Here is a 14,016-nt window from a genome sequence, read left to right on the forward strand (position 1 = left end):
GATTCCATTTATATAAAATATCAGAATAGGAAAATCTATAGAGATATAAAGTAGATGAGTTGTTGCCTACAGATTCAGGAGGGGAAACTTCGGGATAAATAAAGAGGGGTTAGTAATGCTACAAGTTTTTTTAAGGGGTGATGAAAATATTTCAAGATTGATTGTGTTGATGGTTGCACAACTTGGTGCATATATTAAAAGCATTAAATTGGATACTTTAAATGAATGAGTTTTGTGTGAATTATATTACAATATGGCTGTAGATCTATCATCTATCTATGTAATCTAATCTATGAAAAATAAAACAAAATAAAACAAAAAAAACAGAGGCCCAAAGAAATGTGATTTATCCAAGATGAGAATTCAGTTCTCTGAACTGGCAGTTTAGTAGTCTTTCTACTGTGTCATGCCAGCTCTTTCCCCTCTCTCTTTTTTAAATCTCTCTTTGGTAGCTTTGATGAGATAGTGGCATGAGTCACTTGAGCCCTTCCTTTTGCTACATGTTGATCACCCTTAAGCTTTCAGGGATTTCATATATTTATTTGTAAAATGATGATAACATTACCTAATCTACCTACATTATAGAGATATCAGAGGACCACAAGAGAGAAGAAAGTAGTCTGAAAAGTATAAGGTTTTCAATATGTTAGAAGATTTTCCTTTTCATTTGACTGTCCCATCATGCCATGCATGATTCAAAAGGGAAATACTTCCTCCAACATAATTACAAAAAGACAATTGTTAAAAGACTTACGAATTCAATATTCCATAATATATTCCCTAAGCATGTAATAACTTTGCACAAAAATGTTAGATACTGATATATTGATTGATACAGGGTTTTTTTTTGTTTGTTTTTTTTCCTTAAGTCTGGGTTTTTTTTTTTGTTTTTTTTTCCTTAGTGTCTAATGTCACTGCATTGCAGACAGCTTCTTGCAGTTTATTTTTCTCTAATCAATACATTTGCTACAGAAGAGAAAACATATTCAAATGAAACTAAACTGTATACTTTCATTAAAACATTATTTTTATTTAATTGTCATAATTGATAATTTGACGCTATATGTGAATGTCTTAGATTACCACATTTATGTAGATATCTCTAAATACATCGCTAATTGTTGCTAATGTGAAGCTAATATTTTTTGATTTATTATTTTTATTGAAAAGGTTTACCAGAACAAATTAAATATTTAAAATTAAAGGCCAATTCTTAAGTCTCATTTAATTTATTCCATTCATTTGTATTAAGTATACCTTTCTCTAACATCTTAACAATTTTATCAAGAAACATGTTAAAACTGAAAATACCTGTTAACAATCAACGTATTTTTATATATTTCTGTTCTATGATGAAAGTATATTTTTATTTTAAACACTCAGTTGGATTATGAAAGGCCTAATTCTCTCATAAGCAGCAGTTTTTACTTTAAAATTTAGATTATTTAACAAATTGATTAAACAGTCAATTTAAAAGACAAATTAGTATCATTCAGGGGTGGTCCACATATTGATAACCCAGAATTCTGATTGGCCAAAATTTAAAACCCAACAGCTTTAATTCCACAAATGTTAAAAATAAGTCCATTATCACTTTTGAGAAATACTTTGTCAGAGATACCCACTATTGCCTACACATTATTTCTGGCTTTATTCCTGGTACTTTTTGGCGTACTTATAAAGGTGGCCAGGTTCCCTGTAAATATCAGCATTTTACATGAGCAAAAGCAGTTAATAATCAGTCATTTATTATAAACCAAATGTGCTTGTACCTAATCCCACTCTTCTGTATTTTTTTCAACTTTTGATGTGTTGATTTTAGTCTATCCTTAATATAAAATGTATCTATAGACACTGTTGCAGAGTTAACAGTAAAACTACAAATTGATGATACTTTCAAGGCAAAGCAGAGAACTATCTGTTCCTTCAGTGTTTTCTTCACTGAATTCTGACTTTCACTGCTTCGTGATACCATCTGGCTGAACACTGACATTTCATAGTTTATAAATGTAAAGATATCTACCTATGAGTTTAAAAATTGATCTGCACAAAAGAAATTAAAAAAACACTTTATATACAACAAATTTGTTATTAAAAATACAAAACTAACATCTCACTTTTGTCATGCTGACAATTTGACACATATACACATGCAGGAGAAAAGTTCCAATTTAGTCATTTGGACAGCTGAAGATTGTATATTCTTAACATGCTGAACACACTGTCACTGAGTTTTTACACTGACAGAGAGATATGTATTCAAAATATTTCATGTACTAAATATTGCAATAATCTCTGCATGTATAAATGGCAGTTACAATAGTTTCTGTTCTAATCGATTAAAAGTATGTCTTAAACAAGTTAATATTAAGTGTACTAAAAATCACAACAGTTCAAGAATCTATGACCTTATATAAAGAAATCCAAAATACAACTATAAAAGCAAGGAACAATTACTGCCATGCAAAATTTTATACTAAAAACTGCACAGAAATGCAATTTAAAATGGCTAACTCAAATTTACACCACGATAAAAAAGTCAGCAGTAAGTTCTACCAACAATGCTTGCAAGGTTTTAGGAAAGGAAATACATTCTCTTTGCTGGTATAATGGTGTAAATCAGATGTTGAAATCCATGGAACAAGTCATCTGTTTGTGTCTTCTATCTCAAGAAATTAGCTCTTTAACAGTTGTTTTTATAAAACCTTTCCTTCAGTTGAATCAGAAGCAGTATAATTTTCATGTACATTTTTACAAATCTGTGCCATTGTAACTTCCTCCAAGTTAGCACTGGCCAATCATTTCTTTACTGTTTCCTTTAATTCTTCACCGGTAGGAGGTTTCAATTTTTAAATTAAAGGTTCATCATCTTAACTATCATCAGATTCACTTTCTTTTTTTTTTTTTAACTGTTTTGATTCTTCTTGATGCTGCTGCTATAGCTTTCTTCATATTAGCACTTTTAACAGATTTTTTTTTTACTTTCAGAAGTGGCTTTCTGTGTAGGTTTTTGTCTTTTAGAAAGCTTTTATTTTTCTTTTTTGGTGGCTCCTCTTCATTTTCTTTATTTTTTTCTTCTGAAGTCTCTTCCTTGTTTTTCTTTTCATCTTCATCACTGCTCAATTCATCTGACAGAATCTCAGGACACTTGGTTTGCTTAGCTTTCTTTGCCATTTCAGAACTGTCCCATTCCTTTTTATTGCCTTTGCTAGAAGTGTTTTTTCAGAGTTTGGCAATGGTTTGCCAGAAGCCTTTGGATACTTAAGAAGTTCAAGACTATCTTCATCAGATCACTGTTTGATTACTCCCAATCAAGAACCTCACAGATGCTCTTTAACATGGCATTTCTAAAATTTGTGAACATTTCTTCCTTCTTTTTGTACTGGGTACTTTCTTTTACAAATGGAAAGCCACTGAACTGGCCCAGATTCTTCTTTAATGGGGACACTGTGAGTGGTCTGTTGTCAAGTAGTTTATGTAGATTTCTGAGTTCATCCATTTTCTTCTTACTCAGAAAGAAATGTATCCTTTTAATTTCACAAAGTTTCTGCCCCTTTCCTTGTGCAATGGTAAATGGCTTTCTTTGTAAAGAAGAGATTTGCATTGTCAACCTCTCTACTTTTTCCCTTTTCTCTCTTGCCTTCCACCAGGAGACTCTTCTTTTTCTCCCTCCTCTTCTTCTCTCTCCCTCAGTCTCTCTGTCCTCCTTGTTATCCTCTTTACTTTTCTCTTTCTGGCTAGGAATTTTGGGTTCTTTTTTGCATGTGGGCTGGTTGGGGATTCCCTCTCTCTGGGCAGCAGGGCCCGAGGAGGATATGCTGTGGACGCTGGTGGGTCCCAGCTGCCATGGGCCTGGCACGTGTGGGCACATAGAGGCCTCAGGCAGCCACAGGCCATGAAGACAAGGTGCACAGGGCCCGCTGTCTGCTGTCTGGAATGTTGGAGTGATGCTTGCACTAAGCTCTTGGCTCCCCAGAATCAACAAGATTTGTGAAGCTATTTTTTTTTTTTTATTTCTTACTTTTGCTTTTCCCCCAATTGTTATGCACGTCTCCCCAATATACATCTCTTAGTATCTGCTAATTCTAGGCACTTATGGCTAGTTCAGACCTAGCAGTCCTTTTATTACCCTGGATAATACTATTTTAATTATAGAAAGCTTATTTTAGGATGAGGGCAGAGAACAGAGTCAACTGTTATGTCAAAGACTTGGAAAAGACTGCAACGAATAAAAAAGAGCTGTTATAAACAACCTTGGAAGATCACCCTTCCCAAGGGCATTGTCCAGATTTCTTGTTTCATTCATAGCTTAATGATGAAGGGATGAATGGACCCAATGTTACTTTGCATTGGGGGGACTAAACAAAACGGATATTTGTTTTGTTTTTGTTTTTTACTTAAACAAACATATAGATCTTCAGCAGTATTGGTTTTTCGAGTGGTATTGCATATAATCTTACAATTTGTTCAGTCATGTACTAGATATTATACATCCTGTTAGGGGAATGTATCTGGAACAGATGGATGTGAGCTGCTGAGGATGGCTTGCTGATTTGTTGTTTAGATGAACCAACACATACAATATATGAGTATTTGGAAGTAAACCACTGAAGACCAGAAATAGTTTCTACCCAATTTAAAACACCTTTGGGAGGACAGTTTCTCAGTAAATAATGCTTATACCTCAGAAAGCTACTTATTATGAATGCTCTGGAAACAGACAATGGAAATGTTTTCAGTACATATAATGTCTAGTCTCTTGGTGTTAATAAAAAAAAAGTCTAATGTAGACTTAGAGAAGACTTAGGTTTTGGTAAACTTTTTAGATCACAAATGTGAGGACAGTACCCTCAAATTCATTCTCTTGTGAAATGGAAAAAAAAATTTGAAAGAATAATTAGAATTTGGGCCACAGAAATTATGTTCAAATATAAATATATTATTCATAAATTTGTTTAGCATTCATAACATTCTCCTAACTTAGCCTCAAGGTTAAGTAAAATTTTTGAGTGAGGCTTTGTTGGTGTGTAAAATGTTAGACTCATTAGAAATACATACATACATACACACGCACGGGAGGAAAATATACCTCCAAATTTACAGTAATTATTTTGGAATGATGGGATGACATTTCAATAGAGTTTTTTTTTTTATATTTCTAGTCTTCAAATTTCTATGATAAACATGTACAACTTTTAAAATTAAAAAAGGCCGTAACATTTTAATGTAACCATCAAAAATATAATTAGATGGGGACATAAGAGGCTTGACATCATATTTTTAAGTGCTAAATAAAAATATGTAGCATTGCCACTAAATGGGGATTAAAGCCCACTGGTATATGGGCCATATTTATTTGCCATTTAATTTGGTGATTCTTCCCTCTTTTTCAATATCTCCTAATTTCTATTCTTGCAGCAAGAATATGCTTTTTTGTAATAAACTGTCCTCTGCCACTTGGAAAGGGGCACGTAGCCCATTAACTATTCCCAGTTTATTAAGGAATGAATCCTGCCTTGTTTAGCAAATGGCTTACTGAGGAGTGCCCTTGCTCTTCAGGGTTCCTCAATGCTCCGCCTTTTGTGTAGCCCTTTGAAATATTGCTGATAATGGCACACCAGCATGAGAGAAAGGGGGAGTGTTATAATGGCCAGTTTCTAACAGCTGTATTATCTGCCCCTTTTCTGGGTAAAAATCTGAAACTTATCACTAGTTATAATGTATAAATAATGTTTACGCTGGTCCATAATCAGGGTTGCTACTGCCATTTCAAAACAAGTAAATTGAAGTTGAAGGGGCCAAAATAGCCAGGTTTTGGTGAAGATATGTCTCTTCTCTGAAACCTCAGGGTGAATAACCTTCCCACTCAATTAGTACACACAGTTATAATAAGGATATTCTCTAATATTCTCCCTAGGTAATAATTCCCTATCTCTCAAAAAAATAAGTAAAAAACAAACAGTCTTCAAAGAAATAAGGTGTAGTTACTTAACGGGAAAGAAAATACTTCAAGGGCATCACAGACAATGTGAACTTGTTAGTAGTGAATTTCATCACAAAGTGGCACTCAGCATCTTTGCTTTTATATTCTGTTAGGTATATGCAGTTTATGGGTGTGTACACTTAATACACACTACACAAACACACACACACAATTTACGTCATTAAATATATGGGAAGATAATGAGTGGTGATTAAGAGCATGGTCTTTGGAGTCGGTCTCAGGAAGTTCAAATCCTAGGTCTTCTACTTACTGTTTGGCTCTGGGCAGTTTGCGTAACCTGCCTGTGCCTCAGTTTCCTTCTTTGTAAAATGAAATTATTAGTGTGTCTAACATCATAAGATTATTGGGAGGATTAAATGGCTCATGAATGTAAATATTACAATGGTGCCTGCCACATGTTTCCCAACTTATACTTTTGAAAGTTCTCTCATTATTTTGATAACTACAATGAGATTCATATTTTTATCTCCAACGCTGGGATGTTACACCAGGATGCTAGAACTTGGAGCATGTACTCCCTGATTCTAAGGGACAGGAATCCCTTACTCAGAATATATTAGAAACTGAGACCCAGAAAACTGCAGAGGAAATTGAGAGTGAGGGTTTGGTGAGTGAGCATTGGAGAAGTAAGGCAGGATATAGTTTACAGCAAGATTTTCTTTCTTTTCTTTCTTTTTTTACAGCATGATTTTTTAAAGCAAGGAAAAACCAAAACAAGTAATGAAAAAAATTAAGTTAGTGACAGAAATACAATCTGTATTTATTTTGTCTGATTTCTTTTGCCTTCATATAGTATTTCACTATTTTTATACAAAGTGGAAGTTACATGATTCATACTGCATAAGCTAAATAAAAATTATTAAAACATATAAAACATGTTAAAGTTTAGACTACTTTATTCCTGTATTTCTTGGTACTCAACACCAGATCTACGTTTGTATAGATCACATCCTAATTAAGTTTCATTAATCACTATGTGATAGTTAGACATTTGAGGCATAGTTTATGAGAAAAAATTCAAGACTCTTTAGAACTTACATGAAAATCTAATCCCTTTTGAAGTAGCCCAGTATTGCAGAAGATCTGAGGTAAGCCTTTGTTTTAAAGACCATGTTTTATTTTCAAATTTCAGTTTTATTTTTTAAGTTATACCTTTCACAAAGCATAACTAATTTTTTTTTTGAGGGTGGATTAATTGTGGGGTTAGTTTTTTGGGGGGGAATTGCTTGTCATACACTTGAGTGGCACCGTCATCCATTTATCTCTTTCTAAGTATCTCAAAGGGTTTAGATGTAGTTTGTAGATTTGACTATTTACTGGCAGCTACTGGAAGAGGGAAGTTTGGGTCACAAATATGGTATTTATTGGCACAGACCATTGTACAGAGCATGTTAAAGATACTAGTCCTATTTATAATTGTATTTGTAAATGTTATTTCATTGTGCGACTTTTTTTTAAAAGTAAACTTTTTTTATGGATTAAGATAGGTGAAGAAATATATAAAAGATGGAAATAACACTGTCAAATCAAATGTTTACATCAGGACATAGATTTGTTTAAAATGTCAGCATTTTTCCCTTGAAATTCTGGATATGGAAAGATGTGTGTTTCCCTGAATCAAGAGCTATAGATTCTTTCTCTCTCTGAAAAAAAAATTTTCTGGGCAAATAGAAGCATTGAAGGAAACAGAGGTGTTTTTACTCGTAAGACTCCACTCATCTATATAAACAGAAAATATGGCAGCAGTTTTCAGAGGAGAGAGCATTGTCTTCCTGGTGGCAAGAGGCAATTCCTGGGAGGCAGTATGTCAACTACAGGAATCTTGGAACTGGAAAGGCTTTGTCCTAAAGGCTTATATCCAACAAAAACCTTGGATTTTCTAGACCAGATCTATTCTCTGTTTTTGTTTTTTTGTGTGTTTTTCATTCTCTCCATGAGCAAACTCATGTGTTATAAGCCAGTCTTAATTATGGTAACCACATTTGCAGTTCTAAGGCACGAGAGCCAAGGGAATCAATAAAAGGGAAACACCCTGGGGGAAGACTGAATGAACTCTTAGTTCACTAAAATTTTGTGACTAAGCAGCATCCTCTTCCTTAGACATCCCATATACAACCCTAACTGATCTTTTTTTTTTTTTTGGTAGAAGACAATTGGAAACTTTCCAATTGCAATACAATCTTTTTGTTCAATTGTAGTTCAGTAGTAGTTTTAAAAGAAATCATTTTCTATATTTTCCTCAGAAGTGTCTTAATTTTCCCTATCAAGCTCATAATCCAAATGTACTAAAGTCAGCAGGAACTAATGCCTAATTTGCTTATATGTATGGTAAAATCTAGCGCCAAGTATCATCGTGGCTATTTCCCAGATTCAAATATTCATGATTCTCCACAGTCCAAAATGCATTAAAGGTGGGAATGATGCCAGCAACACACAGTTTTCCTAGTGACAAGGAGCCTTCTCAGATCAAAGGAGCAAGATGTTGAAGACTTCAAACTAAAGTGTCTTTGTAAGAGACACAAAAGGAATGTCAAACCCCATACACCCTTTTTCAGTTATGGAACATCAATGAAATAAGGAAAAAAAAAATAGATGCTCATTCTTTTTCTCTTATGAACTCATTTTACTGCAACTACTTTGTTTTCCTCCTTTCTCACCATTGCAGTTCAGCAGGGATGTTATGCACTAAAACTGGAAAACATTATTAATGTTTCGAAGATAAAACGAATGACTATTGAGGAATTATTCACATTTAAGCCAATATGATTTTGCTAATGGAGCCTGAGTGACACGCAGAGAATAATACAAGAGCAAAGTTAAAATGGAAATAGGAACTATAACGCATACATAAGAAGCATAATACTTCAAGTCATTATTTAAGCATAATACTTTAAATTATCACACACATAATAATCTAAGTTGTCTGTTTATGTCATTTGTCACCCAGCTGCGTCTGCTCTTAAACCTATGCTCCCTTCCTTGATCTATCCTGACACCATGGAAATGTTAGGCATGTAGCCAATTTCCTCCCCAGCCATTTCTATGACCAGACCCAGCTACCAACATTTTTTTTTTGTTATATTAAATCAAATATCTACCTCCATGCTCTAAACTACTTCTGATTGACAAGACCAACAGAAAGTCCTAGTCTAATTACTTCTTAGGAGTACTTCTCAGTGCAAAGAGTTACTGCTGACCTACTTTGGACTTACTGATATATTTTACCAGGTAAGATAATTAAGAGAACACAAAGCTGTTTCTAAAATCAACTAAGTATCAGAAGTATTTGCCAAAATCATAAATTGGTATTCCCAGTCCTATCAGACAGGGCTTTATTACTTTGCAATGAGTCAATTTTATTATGTTTGACTTATTTATAAGCCATTCTTTTTCTTTATAAATTATATTTGACAGGATGTATTTGAGAGTCTCTTTAATGTATAAATGTATTAGTTTTGACTTTTTTCAGTCTAGATATGAAGAGACACAATCTTTTAAGCCCTTCTTTTCATTTCTTCTTAACCCCTGCCTCATAAACAGGACATACATCCCTGTGCACAGACATTTCAATTATTTTTGAGGTCCATCCTAAATAAAGGGAGGCCTCACTATGAGAGTTGATATATCTGTGGTGTGGACCACTTCATGTGAACTTTTAATTCTCTCTTTTGGGAGATTCATCCTTTCCTACACTTAGGTAAATACCTATAACTGAAGAATTTTTTTTTGTAGCAATGGTTTTTCTTCCCTACTAAGAAAACCTAGCCATTTTCTGACTTTTACAGCCTTGATGTTTTCCATAAGAACAAAAAAAAAGACAAGAAAAACAGCTTTTAAAAAAAATCATGGCACATAAGTGAAAGGCATATATGAGTGTATAAACCACATGTTTTATCAAAATAAACTCACTAAAATGTAGTCATTGGATATGATTTACCAATGACATCCTCTAATTAGTATTTTTCCCCTTTCCCTTTACTCGCCTTACTCCTTTCCATTTTATTTGTTATTTTTTTCCTCATGTCAACTGTGACTCACTTCTTAACTGAAAAACTCATCCAGGTAACTATGAAAATAAGAAAAGCTGATTGTGTACCAGCTTTATAATTCTAAAAAAGATTTACCATCGTCTAGAAAGTACTTGAGGACCTTTGAATAACTAGACTTAGTCCTTGTGGTGAAATGTAAAATATTAATTTCATTGGCCAGGGTTAAAGAAAGATCACAAGTTAATTTTTCACCTTCGTTTTAATATTGCAGATACAATAATAACATTATCCCTCAGTAGTATTTATTATTACTTCATACTGCAGGGCTGAAGAAATATGTATGCATAAAATTGTTTAGTTGGTGTCAAAAGAGAAAATAATCTAAAACACTGAGTTGTACTCTTGGTTGTCACACAGCATATGTAGTATTTTATGTTTTCAAGAGGACCTGGCATGGTTTCATCCAAAATCAATAGTACATCAAAGCTCCTCTGAATCAGCTGACTGTATGAGAGTCAGATCACTCCCCTATTGCTTCCTATCTTACTTTATAGCCTCTTTTATTCCATGCCTATTTAATTTCATTTATTGCTTTATTCTTGTGTCCTTCAGCTCTTTCCAATCTGCCCTTCATAGTCATAACAAAATACAATATATTAAAGTACAAAGGTATTTATGTAAATGAAAATCAATATGCTTATCATTTCAGCACCATTCCTTATTGCTTACATTGGACATTTTAAGTACATTTTATTTAAACGCTAACAACTTTTCATTCTTGCCTGGGAAGTATAATGATCTTCTTGGCTTCTTGCCCCCTGCAGTCCTCTAATCTTCACAGCTATGGCCACTTAGCCCCATCTGGAGGTTCAGCCTTATTCCACATTTTGGTACTAATCTTGTCTCTAGGCTGGGGATGTACAAGTATCCTTAGCCAAAAGCTAACTGATTCAGCATCCAGTCAGCCTTGAGGCTGGTTTCATTCTGACCTTGTAATTTATTTCTGAGATCTAGGCATTTGTCCCAGCCCCCTGTAACCAAGGCTTGGCTTTCTACACAAGTTTGGCAAGTGAGTATCTCTCAGTTTCTCCCATATCTGTCCCTGATTAATTTTCCTGATTGATACCCCATTCCTAGCTGACTGAGTTTCTGCCTTGCATTTCTCTTTGTTCCCTTTGTAACTGAGTTTCTTTGTCTAACTCCAGTTGCCATGGCTGATGAATCCTTCTGATGCCACTAGCCTTGCCCATATCAACTTGTAGTGCCTACCTTCATACCACAAATACGAACTTTTGGTAGAATACCAGGAGTGACACTGCTTGCCTGAATGTTTTGCCACTGCTTGCTGCAGGCATCTCTCTTGTCACCAGCTCTCACCCTGTAGGTCTTGAGTCATTGGATCTAAGTTGCCCACAATTTGGCCATCTCATTATTCCAGACATTACAAGAGAAAATATTATTTAAAATTGCTAACACCCTCTAGTTACTTACTCATATCTTCATCTTGGCCCTACCACTTAAACACCTTAAAACTCAGTTTCCTCTTTGTAAAGTGAGATCAGAATAGAATCTACTCCTAGGCTTATTTTGAAGAGAACTGAGAAAAAATGTATACAAATGGACCAAGCCCATAGTAAGCAACCAGTAACTTTTAGCTGCTATAATTATCTCATTTCTTAAATTTTTGCACTTGTTAAATGGAACTATGTCACTTAAAGATGATTATTAAAGAGATGAAAAACTAGGGGAATGAAAACTTTTAAAGAAAAAAATTAGGGACCCATGTGAATTGTTTTAAAGTAAAATAATTGACAGCAAGATAACTAATCACTTTAAAAATAATGTTGAACTATAGATGCAGGCATCAGCAAATATTAAAAATAAAGTTTTAAAAATATATTTTCTGTAAGTGTGTTTTAATATACAATGACTATGACTATACAGAGCCCTACAGCATTTAGGGAGGAGAAAAATTATTTGAGTCATTTAGTTTAAAGCAGTATTTTGGAGAGTTTTAGATAAGTAAAACTTAAAACTCCACTTTTCTGAAATTCTAATTAATTGATTTTGGAATGGAACTAAAGAATTGGGTGTTTAAAACATCTCCACATTCTGAAAATCAGCCAGGTTTGGGAACCATACATTCATCAGCCATTAAAATATCTGGGATGTGGATTTACCTCAAAATGATCAAACCAGTGCACAGCCTGTCTGACTTGGTGCTTAGCTGCCCATTGGCTAGAAATGTTTGACAGGTATGGAAGCTTTACTGATGTCTGCTTTTATTAATGGGTGGTTATTTTACCTACCTAGTCTACGGCAGTGTTTACCTGTAAGTACTTAGCTAATTTACGCTAAGAACCCCAGTTTGCTCATTTGGAATCCTCAACTTAATCTGCATCAAAAAAATATTTCAAGTGCAGACTGTTCCACTCTTGCCAAAATTATCTTGCCTTATTTTTTTCTTCTTGTCTCTTAGATGAATTGCCCCCTCCACCCACAAAAGTTTGATAAAAATGATTGCTTCCCTCCAATGTTATTGAGATATAACTGACATACAACACTGTATTAAGTTTAAGATGTACAACGTTCTGATTTGATAAACTTATATATTGTAATATGATTACCAGCATCCTATTTGCTAACACATCCTCATAGTCACAGATTTACCACTCCTTTTGGTAGTGAGAACATTTAAGACTGCCTTTTTCCACTATCATGCCACAAATATGTCTTCTGAATACTGAGTCACTCATTTTGAGTATGACCAGGGAAGGATATATACAGGTCAATGCCTTAGAAGGCTAACACTTTGGGACCCATTCAGAATAATGAATATTATTCATTATTTGCTCAGCATATCTTTATAGGAGAAGCTGAATATTGCTTGGGTGAAGAAAGAAGTTGATCCTAGAGGGTGGCCCAGAGATCATTATTTGCTCTACCATCTTTCCAGTTCAGCTACAGGCGTGCATAGGCATACCCTTAAATAAAATATCTGCCATTACACAGATCCACCATCTTAGAAAGCAGATTAACAACTGTTCATTGTTTCTTGACCATACTTCATGAAAAATGTTCTGGTGAATACGATTATTCTCTCCATATCTTAACATTGATAGTATTTGGGTGTCTTAATGATATGTTCTTATATCTTACCAAATAAAGCCCTGGGTAGCTGCTTGGCTGGCCCAACTTTTAATTCAGCTTCAGAAATTCCTTGCTGTTTTACAGATTTAATTCCCACCCCCACTCCCTTAGGAATTAGATAAGAAAAATCAATACTGAAAAAGTCTTTTTTATGTAATGGTTAATGGAGTAAAAATAAATTAATTACTATCATTATTTTGTTTAGAAGAATAAATAAAAGCATGTTACCAGACATCCTCAGCGTCTTCATCACATTCTGCACCAAACTGGCAAATATCACAGGTGGATGTCTCCTTTTGACTGGTTTCTCCTGAGCCTTCATGGACTGTAGGATAGAAAAAAGGAAACAAAAAGAATTCAGATAAGTGTGTATAATACCAACAACTCTAAAATTACTCCATTTTAAAGCTGCTACTTGTTTGCTATCAGGGCCTCAAAAAAATGTCATATTTGCCCATCAAAATGGTGGAGAAGGTAAACGCTGTGCTTGCCTCCTTCCATGACCACATCAAAATTACAACTACAAAACAATCATCATTGAGAATCACCTGACTGAGAATCATCTGAAGTCTAGCTGAACAGAAGTCCTATAACTAAGGATACACAGACAAAGCCATATTGAAATGGTAGGAGGGGCAGAGATCTGGAACAAGTTGATCCCACACTCACATGTAATGGTTTAAAATTGGGAGGAATATCTACGCTGTGGAGGTACCCCCTAAGGAATGAGGGGTCCCAGACCTACATCAGGCTCCCCAGCTCTGGGTTTCAGTGATGGGAAGAGAAGTTCCCACAACTTCTGGCTGTGAAAACTAGTGAAGATTGTGACTGAGTGGAGGGAGGGTGGCTGGAGTCCCAGGCTCCTCTTAATGG

At 34.6% G+C, this 14,016-nt stretch overlaps 1 protein-coding gene and 1 pseudogene across 1 annotated transcript in view; both read right to left on the reverse strand.

Moving 5' to 3' along the window:
- TMEFF2 (transmembrane protein with EGF like and two follistatin like domains 2) overlaps nt 1-14,016 on the reverse strand; it is a 230,517-nt gene that overhangs the window by 92,295 nt on the left and 124,206 nt on the right. Inside the window, exon 5 of the mRNA XM_019740775.2 lies at nt 13,372-13,468. Within this exon, the coding sequence (XP_019596334.1) occupies nt 13,372-13,468 (97 nt within the window). The remainder of the gene's footprint in view (nt 1-13,371; nt 13,469-14,016) is intronic.
- On the reverse strand, nt 2,547-4,204 carry LOC109452035 (protein DEK pseudogene; annotated as a pseudogene).

This window comes from Rhinolophus sinicus, chromosome 17 (genome assembly GCF_057876585.1).
Source record: "Rhinolophus sinicus isolate RSI-liver-muscle chromosome 17, RSI-T2T, whole genome shotgun sequence".
Classification (NCBI taxonomy): domain Eukaryota; kingdom Metazoa; phylum Chordata; class Mammalia; order Chiroptera; family Rhinolophidae; genus Rhinolophus; species Rhinolophus sinicus.